This window comes from Anoplopoma fimbria, chromosome 21 (genome assembly GCF_027596085.1).
Source record: "Anoplopoma fimbria isolate UVic2021 breed Golden Eagle Sablefish chromosome 21, Afim_UVic_2022, whole genome shotgun sequence".
NCBI lineage: Eukaryota > Metazoa > Chordata > Actinopteri > Perciformes > Anoplopomatidae > Anoplopoma > Anoplopoma fimbria.
Genome location: NC_072469.1, coordinates 9,500,031 through 9,525,129, shown reverse-complemented (window position 1 = coordinate 9,525,129; position 25,099 = coordinate 9,500,031). Strand labels below are relative to the sequence as shown.

The following is a 25,099-nucleotide window of genomic DNA, read 5'->3' as shown; positions in this document are numbered from 1 at the left end:
CCGTCTGAACAATGGACAGGAACACTGACATTGGGAGAGTTGAGTGTGTAACTGCTCAACACACCAGAATATGTTTTATATTTTAGATTCTTCAAAGTAGTTGAATGAGAAGGTGTGTCCAAACTTTTGACTGGTACTGTATGATATACGGTAAAAAAAAAGACACAATACATATTCTACAGTATAGCAACAGGGTGCAGACTTTATTTCAAGGAACAACCGCAGTGGAAACAGGCCTACACACAGCACGCCTGTGCAGGGTCTGAAGACCAGCATTCAAAAAGGACAACTTCAAGGAGTAGGGCAACATTCGTCGGCCCCTCAGTTGTGTCAACGTGCAGGCTAAGTGTGCAGGTGTTGTAAAAGTTGCATGAACATTTAACAATGATACAGTTTAGAAGTGCACCAGACACGCTCCGGCTCCGGCGCTCATCAGAGGGAGGCGTGGCTCGTCCGTGTGGCTACTCAGACAACAAATAACAACACACATCACGTGTTTGCATGAACACAACCAGCAGCAACACACGTTATAGGAGAGACGCTCGCATGAACACAAACCATCAGCGATGACAAACAGATACAACAAGCATCATAATAAACACGATACTCTTCGTAATATCATCATTTTTTGGGATTACATATCATCGCAGGCTAAAAAGATGTACAAACATTTTCACTACGGACACATTATATAGAGATGATAAGAATAACGTAAAACACATTGGTAGAAGAGGAAAAAAGTAAGCAAAATAATAATAACAAAAACAACAACAACAATATTATCATATCATTTCTCCAATTGCAAACATTTGCCCAGTAAAGGGATTTAGGTTATGATAAGATGATAAGAGAGCAAAGCAAAAAACACAAAGGTCATATAGGCCCTCAAATCATCAGATATAGCAGACAACTCATTTTCAATGTAAAAGTTTTATTCTTGTATTTTAACATGTTCGTCATGTTCAATATTATTATTATTATTAGTAGTAGTAGTAGTAGTACGAGCATCAATAGTCTTGTTGTTATTATGCTTATTATTGTTGTTATTGTTATTATAATCAGGTTTATTTCTGCATACTTTGAGTTAGGCCTATACACTTGAATCAGACTTTTTGCAGGTGACTATTGAGGACAATCAGAATCAAATAATGCATTAACTCTGTCTGACCCTTAACACTTCAACAAAACAGGTGCACAATCTGAAAAACATGTAAACCATTAGACCCCCACCACACACACACACACACACACACACACACACACACACACACACACACACACACACACACACACACACACACACACACACACACACACTATAAAACCATCGTTTCAACCAATATATATTTATATTTGTCTTGTTAATTTCCTTTATTTAATTGAGTAGGCCTATGTCATAATTTGAGAGATTTGAGAACTGATATGAACATCATCCATAAATAATGTTGTTTGTTTACATTAATACTCAAATCTCAATGCAATGGGATATTTTGTTGTTGTCACTCGTCTGTGTGTTCGTGTGAGTGTTTCTCTGTCTGTTTAAATAATACAATACGATCTGCTTAGTTTCTATTTTCTTATAACTTTCCATCTGGGTCGTATTAAGGCGTCATGACAAGCAGACAACCCTAATCACAGGTTCATGAGATGAAAGAAAACCCTGCAAACTGTTTTTTTCTTCTTTCTCCAGACACCTGTCATCGATCTGTCTACCACCTATTGAATCCAAACATTGTTGCACTTTAAAAGCCACTAACTTCTACAAATATGAGACTCTCCAACACACGCACAAACTCTGCAAACATTGTCCTCAAAAAATGACAACAATGCAAAGACAAGTCGTGGTCCAGAGCTCGCTTCTCTCTGCCGGGGAGGACTGCTTCGACATGTGGCATGACTACATGAACCTGGGCACTCTGCTGGAGAGGCTGTGCAACACTCGCAAGGGGGGCCACGGAGACACCGAGGAGCCGGAGAAAGAAGCAGCAGCGCCTTGGAGCCACATCCAGACCTCTCCGAGGGAGAGCTGCAAAAACTCAATAGAGACCAGTTCAGTCAGCAGCCTCTCCGGCCTCTCGGACACCAGCTGCAACGGGACTTCCTCCAACTACTGTCGCTTCTGCAAGCAGAACGGAGAGTCTGTAAGGGTGTACCGGTCACACAGGCTGAAATCCGACGACGGGAAAGTCACCTGCCCCATCCTCCGGAACTACACCTGTCCAATCTGTGGAGACACCGGGGACCAAGCTCACACACGCCGGTACTGTCCGCAGGCGCGCCGGGAAGAGGCTCCGAGAATGCTGCAGGGGTCCAGGTTCTAGGAGCTGCTGACAGACACTTTAAAGACTGATGACAAAATGCATGTAAATGCAAAAACTGTAAATATTTACCAAAAACATGTTTTGGCCATGTGTTCATGTGTGCATAGACTGTTGTGGGCTCCCCAAGAAGTTTGAAGCGAAATGTTTCATGTTGGACGTTGTTGTTTTTTGTGCATTGATATGCGTTACTGTCATTCTTCTGCAGACAGTCTGCTCTGCTGTGGGGAGCCTACAGTTTGTCAACACCAACCTTTTCCAAGGTTAAAAATGTTATCAAACCTTAAAAACTCAGGTGAAAATAACCAACATTTTGTAAACTGCAAAACCAAATCTGCCTTTTTTGTAAACATCATCAAGAATAAATATGGTAAAAGTTAGAAGTGCTCTTTTGTTGTTGGAAAAATGTTCGCTTTTAGGTTGACATGTTGTTGAAATATATGGATGAGAAAGAACCCATATATTTTCAAATCTAAATGTGCAAATACTCAAATACTTGAATAGACAAGTATGAATGATTGAAGTAAATTAAAGTAATTTAGGTAAGATTTTATATGTACAGTTAGCTAACTTTTATGATAGCAAAAAACAGTCAGCATTTCATAACTCAATAATGCATCATCATATAAGAACAAACTCTGGTCCCACCTGTTACTTTGATCGGGTGATAAATTGCTGTTACTAAACATGTGGACAATGACCCCTTTGAGAGAGAGAGACTTAACTCATATAACCTTTATTCTTTGATTATTATAACTGATACTTTAAGATGTATTTAAATGTTGTGGCTGAGTGAGGAGTAGTTTATTTTATGTGTTTCATTTACTGTTAGTTTAGTTTAACAATAACATTATGGTATATTCTACTGAATGAGATCATCATGTGTTTTTTAATGTACAAATACCTCAAAATTTAACTTAAATACCATACCTTAGGATAATTATTACTTTTTCCCTTTGAAAATATATAAATAGAAGCACAACTACATAATAAGAGGTTAACTTGAGTAATTAAGGTAAGAATGATTGGATCTAAATGCCACCTGTCCATGATTCAGCTTCATTATAAAAGAACACCTGCATTGTTTTACCTCCTGGGCCACAAAGGAAACAAGGAGATAGTCTGCAAACACTGATGATATAAGTTTCAAACAGGTACACGTGCAGAAGGGCCATAAACGTTTGGCTGTTACACAACCGGCTCCTTACACAAAAGCCACTCCTCGACAGCTTTGTGTTCCACTCGCTCTCATTCAAGAAGGCAGAATAAATGGTAAGTCAAAAGCTTTTTCAATCATTTGATTTTAAGAATAAATTATCAACACGTTGTTCAAAGCTGTTGAACAAACTTGTTATCTTTTACTGAATACTGTGTGTTTTTATTTATGATACTGTTTTTTTTAGATAACTTTCCCACAATGTCAAAACACAACATTAGCCGGGCAATTGCCATAGTGCTGGCATTGATTTTCTTCATCATCACTATGGTGTTCAGTGCTCTGGCGGGGACGGGAATATGTAAGTTTTAAAGCTCTACTTACATTACATTGTTTGTGATTTGATAATTTGTTATTTAATATAAAACTGAAGAAATAATGTTGCATTCTTTGACCTTTTGAAGTGTGTCAAAATAACTTGTACCATAGTTTTGTATCTAGTTTATTTGTATCTGTATCTTTGTTAACTTGTGTCCCATAGATCCATTTTTGGAGAGCACCGGTAATATTTCAGATGAGTTTGTAACCCAGATCACACCAGCAGGATGGACCTTTACCATCTGGTCCATCATTTACATCTTTCTGGCTTTAGTGATGGTGTACGCCCTCTCCGGCCTCTTTAGAAAGTAAGAATTAGCCTAAATGTATTTTTTTCCTGGTTATCTTTGTGTCATATGTTATCTGGTATGCTCTCAATCATTTACCTCTCTGTGATTATCTTTCCTTAGGAATGCATACGGTTATGTCTACTGCAGCCCGGCTATTTTGCCATATGGATTTTTTGTGTTTTGGTGCTTGAATCTGGCCCTCAATACTTCATGGTTGTTCCTGTGGGACAGAAAGTGAGATGGGACCTTTTTTCTTCATTAACTTCAACTGAAATCAATCTGTAATTTATTTCATAGTCTTAAAAAAACAACGTTAGTAAGTTGGTACAGGCAAACAATTGGCTTTAAGTATATTTTAAGTTAGATCTTTAATGAAAAATGTTGATTCCAGTTCACGCTCAAGGGCATGTTTGAGTCTTATGCCATCATAATCTGGAATAGTGTAACTATTTATAAAAGTGCCTATGTGTCTTTATCTGTGCTAATGTGCTTTTAAATATGCTAATTGTCTTGGGTCTGTGCTCATGCATGCCCTTGTATGTATGACCATGAAACCTACAAGGTCAAAGGGTGAAATATATATAAAATATAGGTCATCACCCACAATTAATGCGTCAACACAGCATGAATGTATTGAGGACAAGTTAAGTGACAAAGTGAAGGAATATTGATATTTCAGACATACAGCTACTTTGTATAAATGTGTGTCATTCTTACAGACAGACAGTGTTGTATGCTGAAAAGATTATAAGGATCTAAGACACTTAATCACTGCAATAAAATAAGTAGATTATTTTATTTTTCATCCCTAAAGGTCGATGGCTGGTGCACTGGTTTTCCTCATCCTAATCACCTTGACTAACTACGTCATGATATTCTTCTCCTGCCATGGTCTCCACAACTATGGAGCCTGGCTCAACAAGTACCACAAAGTAGACCTGTGGCTTCACCGTGTGTTGGTAAGTACTGTCTGACAGCTCAATTGCAATCGTTTATTTACCTGTTTACCTGCAGCTACATCTTCTGTGTCATCTCTGCAAATGTCTCTGCAGCTAAGACATTTCTGTTGTCTCTACTATAGGTTCAGAATGGTATTGCCATATATGCAACATGGACCACCATTGCATCGCTAGTCAACCTTGCCATCGTGCTGAATCATGATGCAAACGTGTCCCAGGCCGACGCCGCCACCGTCTCACTCTCGGTTTTGACTGTATTGGTGTTTGTGTGGTACGTACAAAGTAAAAAATTACATTATTTCTCATAAGTTCATAAAAGAATACATGTCTGGAGAAAATGTGTTGTATTTCTCACAGGTTTTTCCTAGAAAACTCTATCCTCGACAAACATGTGAGGTACATTCTGACCATCTACCCCGCTTTGATCTGGGCAGTGACAGGGGTGTTCACGGAAAACAACAACGCTGCAGATCCCAGTCGCAATAACATCTTCACTAGTGAGGAACTTTTAAAAACATCTTAATCAATCTCAATAACATCCCCTGAATGATTAATGTATTTATACTTTCACTCTTCCACAAATATTGCATAACCTGTGATTGATTTTTTTAAACATACATAAAGGAATCAAACCGAACTACAGGGGACAGATAGTATGCACACTAATGCTTCCCTCTGATATTTTCTTTCCACTATAGCTGCACTCTTGGCCATAGCCTGTATCATGTGTGCTGCAAGGATATTTTTGGTCACCTGGAGCCACATCAAAAAGCCATTTTACAAAGATTTTAGCACAGAGAGCATGGCTCCGATGGAGATCGCAGAGAAGCAGAAAACAATATTTAAGTAAGAATGTTTAATGGATAATTGTATGATAAACCTTTCTGTATGGATGCAGTATTGTTTCTGTATAAAATATATTTCTAAATGCTTTGTATATTGTAATTTATGACTGTTTTGTCATGGAGACACTGCTGCCACATGACGAAATCCTCTTAAAATAAATGTTATTAAATTATATAATGTTCCAATTTAATTGTCTTATGTACTCAGCTTTAAATACATTGTTTACTCAAACTGCACTCTTGAGTTGTTATAACTTAATTAATTTCCCCTGTATTTCTCATATAAATATGAAAAACAGTGGTCATTGTATGTTTTTGTAAATGCGTTTTGACTTTTATTTTGTATACTTTAAAAAATAAATGTTGATTTCCTTCAATGTTATGCATTTGTGGAATAATTTGTGGTAAATAAGATATATAACAAATACCACAACTGTTTAAATCATTGTACAATAATGTCCCTGGTCGGTCCCTTGACATGCAGTAGCCTAATGCCAACATAAAGAAAGCCTAAGTAAGAAAGGATCATTAATGATAATTATTAACTGCTGCATGCGTACATGTCTTATCTTTCAAAGTAATTGTACTGTACATACCATAAGTAAAGTTTTAATTTGCTGTGCTCCAAATTTAATATTTGGTATAAATCCTACTTCTTCCTCTCTGCTTTGCTAATTAGAATCATTACCTTTATCTCCTCATTCAATTTTACTTACCGGGCTGAAGTCTTCATTGAACTACTCTCAAACACAAGCTTGTTCCCATATAAGTGTACCTACAGTACAGTGGGTACGGAAAGTATTCAGACCCCTTTAAATTTTTCACTCTTTGTTTCATTGCAGCCATTTGCTAAAATCGAAAATTAATGCATTAATGTACACTCAGCAACCCATCTTGACAGAAAAAAACCAGAAATGTAGAAATTTTTGCAAATTTATTAAAAAAGAAAAACTGAAATATCACATGGTCTAGTATTCAGACCCTTTGCTCAGTATTGAGTAGAAGCACCCTTTTGAGCTAGTACAGCCATGAGTCTTCTTGGGAATGATGCAACAAGTTTCTCACACCTGGATTTGGGGATCCTCTGCCATTCTTCCTTGCAGATCCTCTCCAGTTCTGTCAGGTTGGATGGTGAACGTTGGTGGACAGCCATTTTCAGGTCTCTCCAGAGATGCTCAATTGGGTTTAGGTCAGGGCTCTGGCTGGGCCAGTCAAGAATGGTCACAGACTTGTTCCGAAGCCACTCCTTTGTTATTTTAGCTGTGTGCTTCGGGTCATTGTCTTGTTGGAAGATGAACCTTCGGCCCAGTCTGAGGTCCTGAGCACTCTGGAGGAGGTTTTCTTCCAGGATATCTCTGTACTTGGCCGCATTCATCTTTCCTTCAATTGCAACCAGTCGTCCTGTCCCTGCAGCTGAAAAACACCCCCATAGCATGATGCTGCCACCACCATGTTTCACTGTTGGGATTGTATTGGGCAGGTGATGAGCAGTGCCTGGTTTTCTCCACACATACCGCTTAGAATTAACGCCAAAAAGTTCAATCTTGGTCTCATCAGACCAGAGAATCTTATTTCTCATAGTTTGGGAGTCCTCCATGTGTTTTTTGGCAAACTCTATGCAGGCTTTCATATGTCTTGCACTGAGGAGAGGCTTCCGTCGGGCCACTCTGCCATAAAGCCCCGACTGGTGGAGGGCTGCAGTGATAGTTGACTTTGTGGAACTTTCTCCCATCTCCCTACTGCATCTCTGGAGCTCAGCCACAGTGATCTTTGGGTTCTTCTTTACCTCTCTCACCAAGGCTCTTCTCCCACGATTGCTCAGTTTGGCTGGACGGCCAGGTCTAGGAAGAGTTCTGGTCATCCCATACGTCTTCCATTTAAGGATTATGGAGGCCACTGTGCTCTTAGGAACCTTGAGTGCTGCAGAAATTATTTTGTAACCTTGGCCAGATCTGTGCCTTGCCACAATTCTGTCTCTGAGCTCCTTGGGCAGTTCCTTCGACCTCATGATTCTCATTTGTTCTGACATGCACTGTGAGCTGTAAGGTCTTATATAGACAGGTGTGTGCCTTTCCTAATCAAGTCCAATCAGTTTAATTAAACACAGCTGGACTCCAATGAAGGAGTAGAACCATCTCAAGGAGGATCAGAAGAAATGGACAGCATGTGATGTGAATACTTATGACCATGTGATATTTCAGTTTTTCTTTTTTAATAAATTTGCAAAAAATTCTACATTTCTGTTTTTTTCTGTCAAGATGGGTTGCTGAGTGTACATTAATGCGAAAAAAAATGAACTTTTTCGATTTTAGCAAATGGCTGCAATGAAACAAAGAGTGAAAAATTTAAAGGGGTCTGAATACTTTCCGTACCCACTGTATATACCCAATATAAATGATTAAAAAAACACAAAGCCAAGCGCAAATTTCCCTGCATATAAACAATGCAAACTGATGGTTTTCCGTGACAAAACAACAGTACAAGAACACCCAACAATTGGCCTTCTGGCTGGATTCCAGGGGTCCTTCAGGGTAATGTCTAAGTACTAAATCGTTAAGTTTATGATCCTTCCTCTACTACTGCTCTTTGTCTTATTTCAAGCTCTGCTAGATTTACAGAAGATGAATATATGGTGACAGGAGTAGCTACAATACCAAAACAAGTTCTACTATACAAGGTTAAACTTGATATTTCAATCTCATCTGAATACAAAGCTAGATCTTTAGACTTTCATATCCCAGCTTAGTTTTAACAGTCCATTTCTAGGGTGACTATTTTTTATGCCCTTTCAAATATGACAAATATGTTTATAAATGTGTTTATTTTCAGTTAAGAAATAGCTTACATGAAGTGTATACATTGTCATCCATTCTGAGGTCACCCATATGAATGCATTTCGTAATTACCGATCCTATAGGGGAAAACAGTTTGTTTGTCTATTACTCACTGCACTGTGGCATAAATGTATATGAGATAAGAGAAGCACGTGATGATTGTAAACCTCTTACTTACACAACTAGCCATTCTATAAAAGAGGCAGTCCCTGTTTCTCTCTTCTGCAGAGCTACTCTGGTTCTTCACACTGATGATTCATCTCACATAGAGGGGACCAAAGAATGGTATGTCTTTTACTTTATTGAGTCTTCATCACGTGGGCACTGTTTTTGTTTTACTGCCAACATTTTATTATCCTGGAGGACGCTTCATGTGCAGCAGTGGCACGTGGACCCTTCTGAAGTTACACAAGTTGTTTTAAACTTGATTTTCAGTCTATTACAGTCGTTTACATTTATTTATTTTATTTTTAAAACAATTTTCTTTGCAGACTTGTAAAAATGTTTTTTTATGTAGGTAATCTTCAAAAACGACAACTGATTTATGAGAATAATACAAGTTAATGTAATAATTGTTTGAATGGCCTCTGCATTAGGTGACAGATTGTTTATCACTTGTCAAGGTCAGAGGTCAAGGTCAAATGCAGGTTATCATGTATGAAGTTGGAAGGGATACATATCTTCCTCAAAGAACATTTCTTTGAGCAAAACACTATTAGCTCAGTCAGCATAAAACACTACAATGTACTAAATGTACCAAAGATTTCATCTGTAAATGTAACATTTCCTATACATCCATTGTAATTCTTTCATTCTTCATTTGTTTCTATTTTTGAATAATTTCAGTTATCACAGTAGACCACAATGGGGAAACATAATCCTGGACGTCTTGCTGCAATAGTTGTGTCTGTTGTTGGCTTTGCAATAAGTTTGGTGTTCAATGGGCTGTCTGTAGTTGGGATTGGTAAGTCAAAGCTTTGTTAACATTGTTTTTAGTTTCACTTTGAGATTGTGAATGGGCCTCGTATAGTTCACAAATATTAGTTCAACATGTTCCATTCCTCTCCTTTCTCACTCGTTATTTGCTTTTTCTCCCTATAGGTCCTTATGATACCACCACGGCCAATGTGTCTGCAGTGTTTGACACCCAGATCACACCTTCAGGATGGACTTTTAACATCTGGAGCATTATCTACGTCTGGCTGATAGCAATGATTATATACATCGTTGCAGGACTTTTCAGAAAGTTCGGGCAAACTTTTTTATTTCTCTTGTTTAAAAAGAATTATCTTTTTGATCTCTTTGTTTTTTAGGATACCAGATATGAGACAAATTTAGGAAGTATCAGAAAAGAATAGATGCCAAAATTGACAATCAGTGTTCTGTGGACATTTTCACCAATTTACAGACTGAAACATCAACTGTGGTTCTTTTTTCTTGTAGGAATGGTTATGGCTATGTTTACTGCAGTCCTGCAGTGTTGCCTTATGGATTTTTCATTAGCTGGTGCATCAATCTGTGTTTCAATATTGGCTGGCTGCTTGTTTGGGACCAAGGGTAAGAGTCTCCAATGGCTCCTTCGATTGCTGTTTGTAAATTAAGCAACCTTATTTAACTGTCACATTTAATTTCATGATTAAATGTGTTTTTCTGCTGTCTTACTTAAGAGTGATGATCGCTGCACTGGTTTTTCTCTTCCTGGTCATCTGCACAAACTACTCCATGATATGCTTCATCTGCCATGGACTTCATGTTTATGGAGCCTGGCTTAAGAAATACCACAAAGCAGACCTGTGGCTCCTCCGTGTGCTGGTTAGTATGACAAATATGCAGCATTTGCATCATATGTAGTTAAAATAATGTGGTTTAAGTGTATGATGTGTAAGCACAGTAATGTTAAACTAAAATTAAACTCTATAATACTTAATTTGCAGGTTCAGAATGGTGTGATGATATACACAACATGGACTACGATTGCTACACTAATCAACCTGAGCATTGTACTGACTTATGATGTAAAGATGTCCCCAACGGATGCTGCAACCGTCTCGTACTCTGTTTTGGCTGTCGTGCTGCTAGTGTGGTGATTGCTCTTTACTTCGAAAATACTTATTAGAGAAGCACTGTGCAAAATCATCGGTGAGATTCTGAAGCAAATGTGTTTGTGCTGCGTGTTTCACAGGTTTGTTTTGGAAAACTTTGTCCTTGACAAACACGTGCGGTACATCCTCATCAACTACCCGGTTGTGATCTGGGCGCTGTGTGGAAACCTGGACAAGAACTACGATGCTGAATCGCCCAGCCGTAATGGCATCTTCATTGGTAAGAAACTGGAGATAACTACATATTATTAGTATGTGATAAATGTATAATCATCTCTACAATCAGCCGTCTGCAAACATAAAAAAAAGATCATCAGGTTTATGCCCTATAATAAAGCATTACTTATTGTGACTTTTTAATAAATCATTCGACAGTAAAGCAAATTTAATCAGAACATATTTGAAGCAGTGGTACCAATGTGAACTTTTTACCTCAAGTGTAAGATTAAATAGTAGAATGCTAACTCCTGAACAAAAATGCACCTGACCACAAACCTCGGTTTAAAAAGTTGTACTAACTAGATTGTCTTCTCTTAGTTGTGCTGCTGGCTGTAGCTTCTGTGCTGTTTGTCATTCGGATTGTTTTGGTGGTTTGGAGACACATCAGACAGCCGCTCTACACAGACGTCAATCCAGAAGCCATGGAACCAACAGGGATTGCTGGAAAGCAGAAAAAGATATTTCGCTAAACATTTTCCCTTTATGTTATGTATGATAGAAAAAAAGTTGTGTCAAAATTGAAATAGTACATTTGTTTGATAAATGTTGTAAAATTCTAATCACATTCAGTACCATATAAAATACACTCCAGCCTCACTTATCAAGTTATTCATTCAATTAGCTATATCCTTTTCAACTGTGGCTGACTGATCTCTGAACCTTTTCTAACATATTGATTGCTAACACAACACATTAGGCTCTGATAAGGAGACTATTAAAACACTACACAAAAGGGACAAAACTGTAATCATCCACCTTACAGTATATTGACTGTGTTGTATACATTTTAAATAATTTTCAAAGGCCTATTTATGCTAATTTATTTGCCAATGCTTATTGTAGTTCTCATTTTGACATATTTAATGGAATAAAATATGTGATTTATCATGTGTAATATCAACAGTTTTAATAATTCAGCAGTGTGGACTCTTTTATTATAACATGCAAGATGAACAAGAATATCACAAGTCAAGTAGATACAATACCTATAAAAAGTATTCACCCCCCCCCTGGATGTTTTCCCCTTTTGGTGCTTTTATACATGAAATCATGGTGAAAATGATTTGGCTTTATTGACAAGTATTTGCAAAAAAAGCTTCTTTCATATCAAAGTGAAAACAGATTTTTACAAACTAATGTCAATTAATTAAAAATATATAAGGTTCTTCCTTGCAAAACAGCTCAACCTCTGTCAGGTTGCTCGGGGATCGGGCGTGAACAGCTCTTTTCAAGTCCAGCCACAAATTCTCGATTGGATTGAGATCTGGGCTTTGACTTGGCCACTCCAGAACATTCACCTTGTTGTCTTTGAACCATTTCTGTGTAGCTTTTGCTGTATGCTTGGGGTCGTTGTCTTGCTGGAAAATAAATCTTCTCCCAAGTCGTAGTTCTCTTGCAGACTGAGTCAGATTATCCTCCAGGATTTGGCAATATTTTTCTGCATTCATGTTCCCCCTCTACCTTTACAAGCCTTCCCCAGAGCATGATGCTGCCACCACCATGCCTCACGGTGGAGATGGTGTGGTGATGTGCAGTGTTTGGTGCTCGCCAAACATAGCATCTAGTCTGATGGCCAAAAAGCTCAATTTTTGTCTCATCAGACCAAAGAACCTTCTTCCAATTGACCTTGGAGTCTCCCACATGCCTTTGGGCAACTTTCCAGGCGAGATTTCATATGAGCTTTTTTCAACAGTGGCTTTCTCTTTGCCACTCTCCCATACAGCTTTGACTGGTTAAGAACCAGGGCAACAGTTGTTATAGAACACTGAAGAACACTGAAGCTTTTAACTCCTTCAGAGTGGTCGTAGGTGTCTTGGTGGCCTCCCTCACCAGTCTTCTTCTTGCCCGGTCACTCAGTTGGTGAGGACGGCCAGCTCTAGGCAGATTTAAACAAGTGTCATACTCCTTCCATTTCTTAATGATGGATTTAACTGAACTCTATGGGATGTCCAGTGAGTTGGAAATCTTTTTGTAGCCATCTCCTGACTTATACTTTTCAATGATCTTTTCTCTGAGTTGCTTGGAGTGTTCTTTTGTCTTCATGTTGCAATTGTAGCAGGAATACTGATGAACCAGAGACTGGACATCCCAGACACAGGTGTTTTTATACTACAATCACTTGACAAACATCAACTGCACTCAGGTGATCTCCATTTCACTAATTGTGACACTGCTGGCATCCACTAGCTGGACCTCTGTTGAATTAGGTCAGTCACTTTAAAGGGGGTGAATATTTATGCAAACACTTATTTTACACTATATATTTTTAATTAATTGACATGAAAGAAGCTTTTTTTGCAAATTCTTTTCAAAAAAATCCAAATTATATTGACCATAATTTCATGTATAAAAGCAACACAGGGGAAAACATCCAAGGGGGGTGAATACCTTTTATAGGCATTGTATATGTTGCTACTCCAACAACTTAACATCCCGGACATTATCGAATCATCATTAGAATTTACTGTCATTCTCTATTATCTTTAGGGTTAAATGTTTTTCAAGATATAAGTTAGAGAGTCATACATTTTGTCATATCAATGTTGGACATCTCCTCAAGGGATGTTGACATGACATGAAATCAATCTTGGTTAGATTAAACAATGACTAACCTGTAGGGGGCAGCAACGTGAAGCAACAGCTGCAGCTTCAGTCTGCCGGAAAATAAAATGTAGAAGAAGAAGGACATCCTGGGACACAAAATTATTATAGCCCTGAGCATGGTCTTTAAGGCATCACGTCTCTGTCAACCAGCGACTAACTCGAGTCACTGCCAGATAATTAAGCCTATTTTTCGTTTACTATACTCAAGTTGATTGTGTAGTTCCAAAGCACATACTGCGGATTAGCGTAAACCTAAATAGCAAAGTGCTGCCTGAGAGATCTAACTGAGGGCAAAGTGTTAAATGCGCGGGTTAAATACAAATGGTCAACAGCGCCATTGTTTTGCTAACGCTAACGCTGGCTATCAAATGGGCGAGATAGCGGAAACAATCGTGAAACATTGCAGTTAAAAGACAGATATAGCGTTAGTGAACATAAATGGAGACAAAGTACCCTACCTTGGTAAGTTCAGCTCGTTTGTGTTTCTATTTTCTGTTGAGGAAGGAAGGCTGAGCCACCATGAAACGACACTGACACAAATACTGTTATGGTATCCTATGTAGCTCAGTTATGAGAACAAGGGCTGTTGCATCCTGATATAGTGATGTTAACTTTGTGTATCTAATAAACTGAGTTATTCCCCTTTAGAAATAAACTCAATAACAGTATTTGCTAGTAACTCTGTTTATATATGTTCTGTTCACAGAGGAGACCAAAGAGGAAACTCTGCTACCTTACAAACCAGGAAAGGTGCGTTTGAAAAATATTGATGTGCTCTGTGAGTCTGAAACAAGAGAGCTGAAACTTGGTATTTCTGCATTGGTTTCCTTTTCTCTTATGCATCTTCAATGGATAATATTTATTTATTTTTATTTATTTATTTATTTAAATTTTTATTTTTTAATATATGTATGTGTGTGTATATGTGTATGCATGCATGTATATGTGTGTATATATAAATGTGTGTATGTGTATATGTGTATGTATGTATGTGTGTATATATATATATATATATACCAGTATGTATGTGTGTTTCTATATATATATATATATGATATATATGTGTGTGTATATATATATATTATATATATATATGTATGTGTGTGTGTCCTATATATATATATATATGTGTGTATAATATGTGTGTGTATATATATATATGTATACAGTACCAGTCAAAAGTTTCGACACACCTTCTCATTCAATGGTTTTTCTTTATTTTTTTTATTTTATTTTTCTACATTGTAGATTAATATTGAAGACATCCAAACTATGAAGGAACACATATGGAATTATGTGGTAAACAAACAAATGCTCAACAAACCAGAATATGTTTTATATTTTAGATTCTTCAAAGTAGTTGAATGAGAAGGTGTGTCCAAATATATTATCCTCCAGTCCTAATTTTGGTGTTGTTATAATATTCATTACTTTTCTTGGGTTTTAATCTCAACAATCATCACCCTTCTCACAATAAATGTACATGTTCACCTTGATATTTGTTGCATGTGTCGCTATTTCATTTGCCTTTTTTTGAGTTTTGAATATTTTGTGGATTGAATGCTATTCAGTGATTTAGCAGTTGTATGGGATTTCTTTTGAAATGTTGCTCTTTCAGCTATCATCTTAACCTGACCTTTATGTGTTTTCAGTCCATCTAAACAATGGACAGGAACAGTGACATTGGGAGACATTGATAAGATGTTTGATGACTTGGGTGAGTTGAGTGTGTAACTGTTTTGCTTTAACATTTTGCTGGTTGTTTTGCATTTTTATTATGTTAACCTGTACTTAACTGTTCCTTTTCAGACCCTCCCTCACATGTTAATGATGACCTGTTACCCCCGTCTGCTCTGCTCCAGACCTTTGATACTGAGTCAAACCAGTGTGGGAAAGAGGCTTCACCAGTCCTAAAGGAACGACACCTAACAGAAAAACTTCCAAGATGCCAAGTGGTAATGAACAGTCAACAATCCAGTGTGACTGTAGTTCTTTCGCTAATCAGCAGCTGTTCACTGCTGTTATGTCGTCACACAGGAAAGGGCTGATGAGCCAGTAGTTATACCACTTTCTATTTCCGCAATGCTGCAGCTTGGTTGGTAAAACAGAGATCTTCAACTTTGTGATTATGTGCTTGTTTATAGACTCAGCAGCTCTTGTTTATCTGTTTATGGGCTTTGTAAACCTTTCTTGAATTAGGCAAGATTTGATGCCTTTGGGTGTGTTGAGTCTTATAAATATATGTTTTTTAATCATTTAGGGTCCGAGAGTAGATGCGTCGCATCCTGCAATGTCACCAAGTCCTAAACTATACATTGGTAAGAGAATTAAATCCATATTTATTTTTCCAAATTCCCACATATTAAATGTTCAGACACTTTGCCCCTTTTTTTTTGGTTTAAAGGTTCTTCTTGTTGAAGGATACTTTTTCTGTTGCAGATTTGGACATCCCATTCAAAGCACATATGCCAGTGAAGACATCCAGCCCTATTGAAGAGAATATGGTTGTTGACGAGCTGGACAATGAGAAAGACCAAGTTGCATCCCCAATTCTCTTTGCCTGTGAAGATGACAGAAAAGAAGAGGCAAAGACAGAGCCTCTGTTCATCCAGGAACCCCACTGCAATGGGCACGACACAGAAGAGTAAGCAATTCTTAATGCATTTCATGTAGAAAATAAGTTGTTTTAACGGAGTGTAGGATTCTAGTGTTGGCACTCGTTAATTTACAGAAACATTTCTTTTAATTTTGTCCTTTCCTATAGAAATGATGACTCTGAGTTGGAGTCTCCTCCAACCAAGGTTGTTTTCAACAAACCCAAGATGGCCAGTCACCAAAACAAGGTGGAGGGATCATGGTAAGGGTCTTTTAATTCTCAATGTAATAATCAGTTTTCTGCAAGCACCCAAACGCTCCATCAGCACTTGATGGATTGCAATATACTATACACAAGTGACCATTGCAGTATAAAGGGTCCATTTTGTGTTTTTATGATTTTTAATTTTCTGTGCCTTATTTGGATGTTTGCTTTTTTGTGATGCATATTTTCTTTTATCCTACAGCAAAGAGAGTCGCCCCGTCAAAGCAAAAGCACCCAAAAAACCCGAAACACCTGCTTTGGAGGGCAAAATAAAAACACCAAGGTAAGAAGAGATGACTTTTTGATGTGTAGTTACAGTTATGTTTGTGCTTTCACTTTAGATCTAGGGACCTAACAATAGTGGATATTTAAAGCCAATATGGATATCAGCATTTATTACTTGGTATCAGAATTTTAAATTTGTGTTTATCATATTCTGGCTGATATTCAAGTATCAAAGCATTGTTGCAAAGATAGGAACTGTGTCAGACTATTTTCAATTTGTACAATACGCTATATTATTTTATAATTATGACAATAAGAATAAAGTAAAATAATTATATGAATATATATAGTATAATACAACGTAACTAAACAAGAAAAAACATTGATATTAATAGCTAAAAATTTAAATTAAAACAAAAATATTGATGAATCAAGTCATAAAAAATTCAAATATACACATGCATGTGTAGTCCAAGTAGTTGATAATAAAAATGTATAACAGCAAAAACTCAGACAATTTGCAACAGTATAGCAGAATGGTATAACAGTATGTGCAATATTTTTATTTAACTGTAAAATTCAGTCGATTCTGTATTTTCTTTTGTATTGCCAGTCAAGAAAACGCAGACCCATCTTTGTCAGCAGTGAGACAGGAGCCTGAACCCACAGCCCCTATGAAAAATTCTGAAAATGTCCACAGCCATCCACCAGTGGAGTCAACTAGTGTGGCAAAAGACATGACTGCTTTTCTCAAGAAGCTTAGAGATGCTGGACAGCCCAAACCTGCATGGTGAGTTGAGATAAGAGTACACCTAAACAATTCGTTGCTATGGTGCTTTCCTATTGAAAATGGAAACTACCAAAATATGCATCAGCATAAAAACTGATTTTGAAAAAAATATATTTTTAGTTCCAGGAAGTCTCTGACACCAGTGAAAGCACCCACTCCTCCTGCTGAGCCAGAGGATGATTTCCTCATTCTGGAGGATGATAGACCACTTTGGTTTTCCATCCCCAGTAAAACTGCCAACAGTAAAAAACAGAGACAGAGCAGAACCTCCAGCAGCGATAAAGACAGCTCAACAGACAAGGGCAAGAAGGATAACCCATTAGAGACTGCACATAAACTGCAGGAATCTGAACAGACAACTAACAAACTGGGAAGTCAAACTGTCAATTGGAAAACGCAGAAGACGAAAGAGGGAGAAAAGAAGAATAAGGTGGCTGAGCATGGAAATGATAAGGAAGAATTGTCCAGTCCTGAGGATCTTCCTGCAGGCAACTTAGTGGTAGAAGAGAAACCCCCCAAAAAGAAACAACTAAGGAAGGTGCCATCTAAAGAAACTGACAAGGAAGAAGAGCAACCGAAAGACGAAGCCAGCGGGGAAACACATGAAGAAAAACCCACTCAGAAAACCGAAAAGAAAGCTCAGAAGTCCTCTGACACGAAGAGGCCGAAGTCTTTAAAAGTTGGAAATGAAAACGCAAAGACAAGTAGGGCTAAGTCAAAGGGGGGGCGAAAAGTTACCCAGGGATCTGATGCAGTAAAGCAGGCGATGAATGATGAGGCTGAGAAGGAACAAAGCCAGAGCAGCGAGGAACAGGCAGAGGCTGAAGACCTGGGTTCTCTTCCAGGTAAGGACCCCCTACTGCTACCATCTGTTATTATCTTATTATCATTGGTTAATGTAAATGTTTCTACTGCTCTTACAGCCACTAAATGTTGACAGATAACATCAATACTTGTTAATAGAAAAACTCACATTTAGGTAGTAAATGAATTGGTATATTCTGAATATTTGATTTTAATATTGTAACTCTTAAGTGTTTAATTATTAGTAATATAAACAACTCAAATGCAATTACAAAATCTAAATGATCTTATCAAAATTCTCTTGGATTAATAACTAATAATTCATTATTTTTCATGGGTTGGCTTTATATTTTTGGGGGATCTATTTGTTATCTACAGAGTGCTCGTTTGAGTTACACATCAAACAACAACAATAAAAATATTTTACATAGGAATAGAAACTAGAAACACATTTACGAAATGAAATGGAAATTATTAGAGATGCAATGTGAAAGGTTTGGAAATATTATTGAGGAGAAGTATAAAAGTGGATTCGTGTGCGTGTAATTTATTTATTTATTTTTTCCCCAACAGACAAAGAAATGCTGAATTCTGAAGCACAAACAGAAAAGGATGTTACAGATGAAAAGGACGAACGCAACAAAATACCAGTTGTGTCTGAAGGGAGTTCATCTGAAGACGGTCAGATTATTGGCAAAAGGAAAAGGAGGCAGCCTGGAAAGTGGTGGTTGGACTATCAGTTTACAGAGGAAACAAAGCTTACAGACAACCAGACCACACTCAAGAAGTCAAAGCAGCACAACCCAGAGCCCATCGCAGCAGTACCTTCACCTGTAAAGACCAAGAAGGAAAAAGTTTTAAAGAAAAGAAACCAGACGCAGTCTGCACTGTCATCCAGTCAGAACACAAATAAAGCTAAGGGAAAGAAAACTAAACGGAACAAAAACAAAAATACAAGAGAAGACAGTCGACCAGATGAAGTATTTCAGGGGACTGAGGCAGAGCAGTTTGAAGAGCAGGAGCAGGAGCAGGAGCAGGAGCAGGAGCAGGAGCAGGAGGAGGAGGAGGAGCTGGTGGACCAGGACCAGGACCTGGACGGACAGTCTAGTCCTTTGGACCTCTCACACAGAGACCACAGCCTTAGTTCAGGTGAGGTCAACGGTGAAGGAAGTACTCAGATCCTCCAAAAAGACACTTCACTGCTGCATTTAAAATCCTGCTTAAGTAAAGTATTATCAACAAAATGTACTTTTAAAAATCTATTTTTAGTTTATATTGAAGTACAAATAATACCTGTATTTGAGTTTTGTTAATATAAAGACTAACCTATAAACTCTGTAACTTACTAAGATGTGATGATTTACAGGGGATCAAGTATTTCAGAGAGTATACCATCGTGCCTCTAATGAAAAACTGTCCATCACACCAGCGCCCGTCTCTCCCGACGGGCCTAGTGAGCAGCTCAGGGCAGCAGAATCAGAGAGACGGAGGAGGAAACCTCCCGGGAACTGGTGGAAGATCGATGACATGTGTGAGGATGTGGAGAACGTCTCCTTACAGCAGCAGGGGCCCAGACCTCCCAAGGAAAGAAAAAAAGTGTCTAAACAGAGCAGATCTCGTCGACTTGGGACTCCCAAAAATGGCAACATGGCAGTCTCATCAAAACCATTCGGGGGAGATCCTGTGTCTTTTCTAAAACCGAAGCCAAAGTTGACTCCAAAGACTGTGAAACGCTCTCTGGCCACATTTAAAGACATATTCACGTCAGTCACAGAGACCCCGACTCTGGTCAACAGGAGAGAAGCCGGTCAGAAGAACAGACGTAAAGTCACTGCTCGTCCTGCTGCTGAGGAAGTCAGTGCTACTGTCTGTACAATATTCAGTAAAAATACTGATGGAGATATTCTCAGTATGGATGATGTTGAACCCAGGAGCCCACAGAGCAGCCCACCCAACCATGAGACGCCACAGGGCAGAAACTGTCAGTCAGAGGACAGGTAAGGAAAAGGCTTAATGTTGCTCTTAACAACTCCCTGTTATTGTCTGGAACTGTTGTGTTTCCTAATGTTTTATTTATCAAATCTTTTTTGCAGGTTAAAACTCCTCAGAAGTGGGCCGTCCTCCATGATTGAGCTGAAAGAGTATGAGCAGGATGACGACTTAAGTATGTTTTTTTTTATTTTTATATAAATCATAATTCAACCAGATTTAGTATATATTTAATTCACTAACCCCTTTAAAGCTAGGGTGGGTATTAATTAATTAATTTCTTTACTGTAATATTTGGCAAAACTGTCCTAATTTTTTTATTTTTATATAAATCATAATTCAACCAGATTTAGTATATATTTAATTCACTAACCCCTTTAATTCTCAGTGTTTTCTCAAACATTTGTTTAAGATTGATAATTTGACAACAATTCTTTAGAGTGAACAATTAATGTATATACGTTAATGATGAAAAAACACAATATTGTAAATTAGAAATAAATAATAATCAATAACATACTATAAATACACCTCTACAAATCAAGAGTAAGAATGCAAGTGGTGATGCTTGTCCAATTTCAGGCTTAAACACTGGCTTTCTATCTCACTTTTCAGCAGAATCAAAATATCCCTCACAGTATGCACAAGGCTGTAAGAATTTGACTAAATGTTGTTTATGACAGTCTGTTAAAATGAACACACAGGGCTTCATACATAACTGTAAAGATATTTGTAGCTCTTTGCACGTATACTATGCTTTTGTCTAACTCCAAAAACAGGGTTGTAACTCACCAGTGGGAGCAGCAGAAGCCTAAATATAATGTTCATTGTAGACACAGTGGAGAGAGATGCCAGTGTGAGCTCAGTTTTTAATAAATAAAATGAAAATGTAACATTTGACAGTTGTCCTGTGTCAGGCTCAAAATGTGGGCTGCCAGACTGCAATATTTACACTGAGCCCTTTCACCCTCTCTGCTGAATTAAAAATGCACTAGCTGGACCTTTTGAGGCTTATATGTATATATAGCTCATGTCAGCAGTTAAACGGCTCCATCTGGCGTTTTCATCGTTAACCTTTTTCATTGTTAGCCACCCCGTTTTCTTAAATGATTAACTTATGCTTTGATCTTCACTTTGTTCCAGTTGTGATGCCGCCCAGCTTCCACGCTGCTCTCTCTGTATCCGATCTGTGTGCTCCTCCTCTCAAACCGCTGGTCTTACAGCCGAAGGATAAGGCCAACCTGAGCGAGTGGTTTAAGAGTCTCTGGTCGGTTCCTGTCGACAGTAAGAAAATATCATGTCTTATAAAAAGCTGCTGTTGCTGATAACTTAAAGATGTTTTTGAAGTGAATTTTTTAGAAATGTGAAACATATTTGAATACTACGGCTGTTCGACTGTTGGGTATTTAAATATGCAAAGTAATCTTAATTAAACTGATGTCCCATTGCGTCAAAATATATAATATAAATAATTATCACATAATACATTGTTTCATGTATCAAAATAAGAGTTAAATTAGTGTTTGCGTCTTATCTGTAATTTAGATATATTTGTAATCAAAACTTTGTATTATCATCAAATGATTCTTATGAAAGGGTAAAACACATAAGTAACTATTGGCCAGACCTGTCATTGAATATTTTCTTTACTGTTTACTATCATTGCAGAAGGTGCTGAGGTCACTCCTGACCAATTTGATTGGTACTTCTATCAAGGCAGAGCTATTGGCTTCCTGGTGGATCTGAACTGTGACTCCTTCTGTAATGGTAAAATCCTGCTGGGCTCCTACATGAAGAAGCCTCTGTGGGTGGATCACAGCGCCACAACAGTGAGTACATTTCTCTTATGATTTATGTTCTTCTCCCATATTGTGTTAGATAATCTGATTGTCTCTCTCTCTGTCCTCCTGTACACCAGATATCCTGAAAGTGTTATATTTCTGTAATATTCATTCATTGTTGTGTTTTTTAAAGGTTTTTAACTTATTAACAAGCTCTGTGAGTGTAACCATCGACGGCAAGGAATCCTGCTTTAATCCCGGACAATCCTTTATGGTGCCATGTGGTAAGAATATTTTATCACTATTAGGACTGAATTAATATGTTTAATTGTACTTTGGTGAATTGCTTCTTCTCTGTAATGTCAGGTGTGCCCACAAATCTTTCTAAGACCTTTTTAGTGGTCATTTTACAGATTTGAGATGTATACTTGTGTTTTTCTGATGTAACTGTTTTGCTCACACAGGACATGCTTACAACATCCAAAACGTCACTGCACAGCCTGCAGTTCTGTACTTCACAAGGATATTAGCAGAAAGTTCAGATTGAAGTTGTCAGCTGTACAACCAGCTGCTTATTTCTGAGAAATGACCAAACACCCTGAATATGTAAAAATGAAAAAAGGACTGGGGATGTGTGCCATTATTTAAATGAATTTACTTTCTCTGTTGAAGTTTAATGTGTAAATAGAAAAAAATGTGGTTAGTTTTTAATGAACGTATTTGTTTCTTAGCTATGCTTGTAATGATATAATTCTGTTAAAACAAAAATGATTTGTAAATAAGGTTTTGTGCTTGTTGTTGCCATTTCCTATGATTTTGCATGTATTGTTTCCAGCCTCTGAGGGGCAGTGTACAGCTGTAGTAAAATAACACAACTGCAAGAAACGCAACATCAAGAAATCTACATTCAGACCTGTATATTCCAGGATACTGTATGTGGATTTTGAAATGTCTTTTTAATTTTAATTAATTTTTACAACCAAAATGTGTCCTGATTCTTAAATACAGTATAGTAGTACAAGAGTGTGAAAAACTCCATTAAAATGAGAAGTCCATCAAAACCAAACAAATGTATGTTTTGATATTACTCATGTGAAATTATTATAATGGTGTGTAGAGGTAAAGTTTGGTAGTTTAATCTATAACCATACATCATATTTTAGAAGAGGATGATCATGTTTATGGGACTTTTTATCTGCATAGTAACTAATAACTCCAGCTGTCAAATACATGCAGTGGAGTAAAAAAAGCCTTTTTCTTTTTTACTCCATTTACTAAATTAGCCTCTACTTGAGTAACATGCTTGAAATACTCAGGATTGTTTAGACACACTTTGCAATATTCAGAAGACATCTCTAGAAACTCGTAGGACTTCTGCTTCTGAATCCAAACGAAGTTTATTATGCAGCGGCTCAATTATTATTATTTTTTTATCCAGAAGAATCTTTGAGGGTTGTGCTCTGTGACCTGAATGAGTTCTTATACCTGTGGCTGATGCTTTATTTACATGGACTCACACTGTGCCGTCTACCTGACTCCATGTGAATGCAGCATTTTACATGAGAGGCATTAACTGCCGCTTGTAGACACTTGTGGTTAAGGCACAGAACGAGTCCTTGACTTCAGTTTGCACTTAATGAATATGATGTTAATCTATGGTTAACAGGGGTTTGTCAGTAATGTTTAGAACCAAGGCCATGGCTCAGAAACGCTGATAGTCCCAAACTGTCATAACACACATCTTCTGGTGGTCATAAAGTCACACCCCCTGTTATGTCATGAAACATATACTTACCTTCTTCATAAAGGTTCAATTATGTTATGTATGTGGATCTTTTATCCACCCCTTATACCACTGAACACTTTATGATACAACATGCTCCTCAAACCTTGTGGTATTTGAAATAGCCCTGAAACCTTACACAGTGGTTTAGCTGATAAATGCTATGTGATTAGAAAGAGCCACTCAGATTAAACTAATCAACCTTCCAGACTTGAACACAAACCAAAGGAAAAAGAGTGTCCTCTCCACAGTGGAGCTTCAAACAGCAGTCAGTTTGATAATATATTACTTTTGAATGTCTAGTTATAGCTGTGCCTGCAGTGTCCCAGCAGTCTGACTTGCCTCTGGGCAGGATCCCCCTCAGAGAAGAGGATGCTGCTTGGACCAACAGAGGGGGCGGCCTCCCAGGTCTTTATTTAGAAACCATGTCTGTGACTGAATATGCTGCCTGTAACACATCTGTGCAGTAAAATGTCTGGGATGCATCTTTAATCCTGTGAAAGACAAGCATGTAAATTGTTTGTGAGAGATTTCGTGTTCAGACTGAACATTGTCGGATAAAGGTGTTGGATTATTTAGTTAGTATTGTGATACTAGAGACATGTCACCTGGGGAGTTATCTGTTCCCTTTTACTGCAGCAGGTCTGTGAGGGTTGCACAGCATCCTGATGAGGGAAGCCCTCAGTTTAAGCGGGACAAATGGAAGTAGGAAGACAATGAATGAATCAATAATCAAACTTAATAAAGGGCCAACTACAGTCACAGGGATTGGCTCTAATTAGACACAATTGGTGTTTTTGAACTAAATGTTAATGTCAGCATGACAATAGACACATTGCTGTTTTTCCCAATTTAATGGTACTTGTTGATAATAAAAACAGTATAAGCTAATTTTAGTTGGCTCCTTTATTGATAATGCAAATTCAAATTACTTTAGTTCTAATTTATTTGTCTATAATGCTTATTTCTATTACCTAAATGTTAATTTCCACGCTAATTTGACAATGTTAATGAAGCCAAAGAGGATAAGACAGTTTCTAAAAAATTAAGAAAGTAAATAAGGGCAGAAGGACTACATAAATAAACACATTTTAAATAATAAATAATGTTAACCATGTTCATGCTAACATTTTCTAATAGGCTCTAAATCATAAACGCAAAG

The 25,099-nt window shown here is 37.6% G+C and overlaps 4 protein-coding genes across 5 annotated transcripts; all 4 read left to right on the top strand.

Moving 5' to 3' along the window:
- Positions 1-1,815: 1,815 nt before the first annotated feature.
- Positions 1,816-2,347, top strand: nanos2 (nanos homolog 2). The gene has a single exon (XM_054623335.1). It carries the CDS (start codon positions 1,818-1,820, stop codon positions 2,319-2,321), a length of 504 nt encoding a protein of 167 aa, XP_054479310.1. The 5' UTR covers positions 1,816-1,817; the 3' UTR covers positions 2,322-2,347.
- Positions 2,348-3,735: 1,388 nt separating this feature from the next.
- LOC129111094 (uncharacterized) lies at positions 3,736-5,951 on the top strand. The gene is made up of 7 exons (XM_054623389.1): positions 3,736-3,835; positions 4,016-4,160; positions 4,263-4,376; positions 4,957-5,101; positions 5,224-5,372; positions 5,459-5,598; positions 5,800-5,951. Exons 1-7 carry the CDS (start codon positions 3,736-3,738, stop codon positions 5,949-5,951), a joined length of 945 nt encoding a protein of 314 aa, XP_054479364.1.
- A 3,693-nt stretch (positions 5,952-9,644) lies between these two features.
- Positions 9,645-11,571, top strand: LOC129111093 (uncharacterized). Its single transcript, XM_054623388.1, has 7 exons — positions 9,645-9,744; positions 9,882-10,026; positions 10,224-10,337; positions 10,448-10,592; positions 10,715-10,863; positions 10,963-11,102; positions 11,420-11,571. Exons 1-7 carry the CDS (start codon positions 9,645-9,647, stop codon positions 11,569-11,571), a joined length of 945 nt encoding a protein of 314 aa, XP_054479363.1.
- A 2,254-nt stretch (positions 11,572-13,825) lies between these two features.
- Positions 13,826-23,291, top strand: si:ch211-161h7.4 (uncharacterized). 2 transcript variants are annotated; one of them, XM_054622976.1, is made up of 17 exons: positions 13,826-14,167; positions 14,412-14,455; positions 15,358-15,422; positions 15,515-15,660; positions 15,966-16,023; positions 16,145-16,349; positions 16,470-16,562; positions 16,768-16,848; positions 17,404-17,580; positions 17,701-18,425; positions 18,958-19,533; positions 19,814-20,381; positions 20,478-20,548; positions 21,517-21,657; positions 22,042-22,202; positions 22,348-22,438; positions 22,619-23,291. In XM_054622976.1, exons 1-17 carry the CDS (start codon positions 14,144-14,146, stop codon positions 22,699-22,701), a joined length of 3,309 nt encoding a protein of 1,102 aa, XP_054478951.1. In that variant the 5' UTR covers positions 13,826-14,143; the 3' UTR covers positions 22,702-23,291. The 2 variants fall into 2 exon arrangements, with proteins under 2 accessions (XP_054478951.1, XP_054478950.1); XM_054622975.1 differs by having other exon boundaries at positions 19,751-20,381.
- Positions 23,292-25,099: the final 1,808 nt, after the last annotated feature.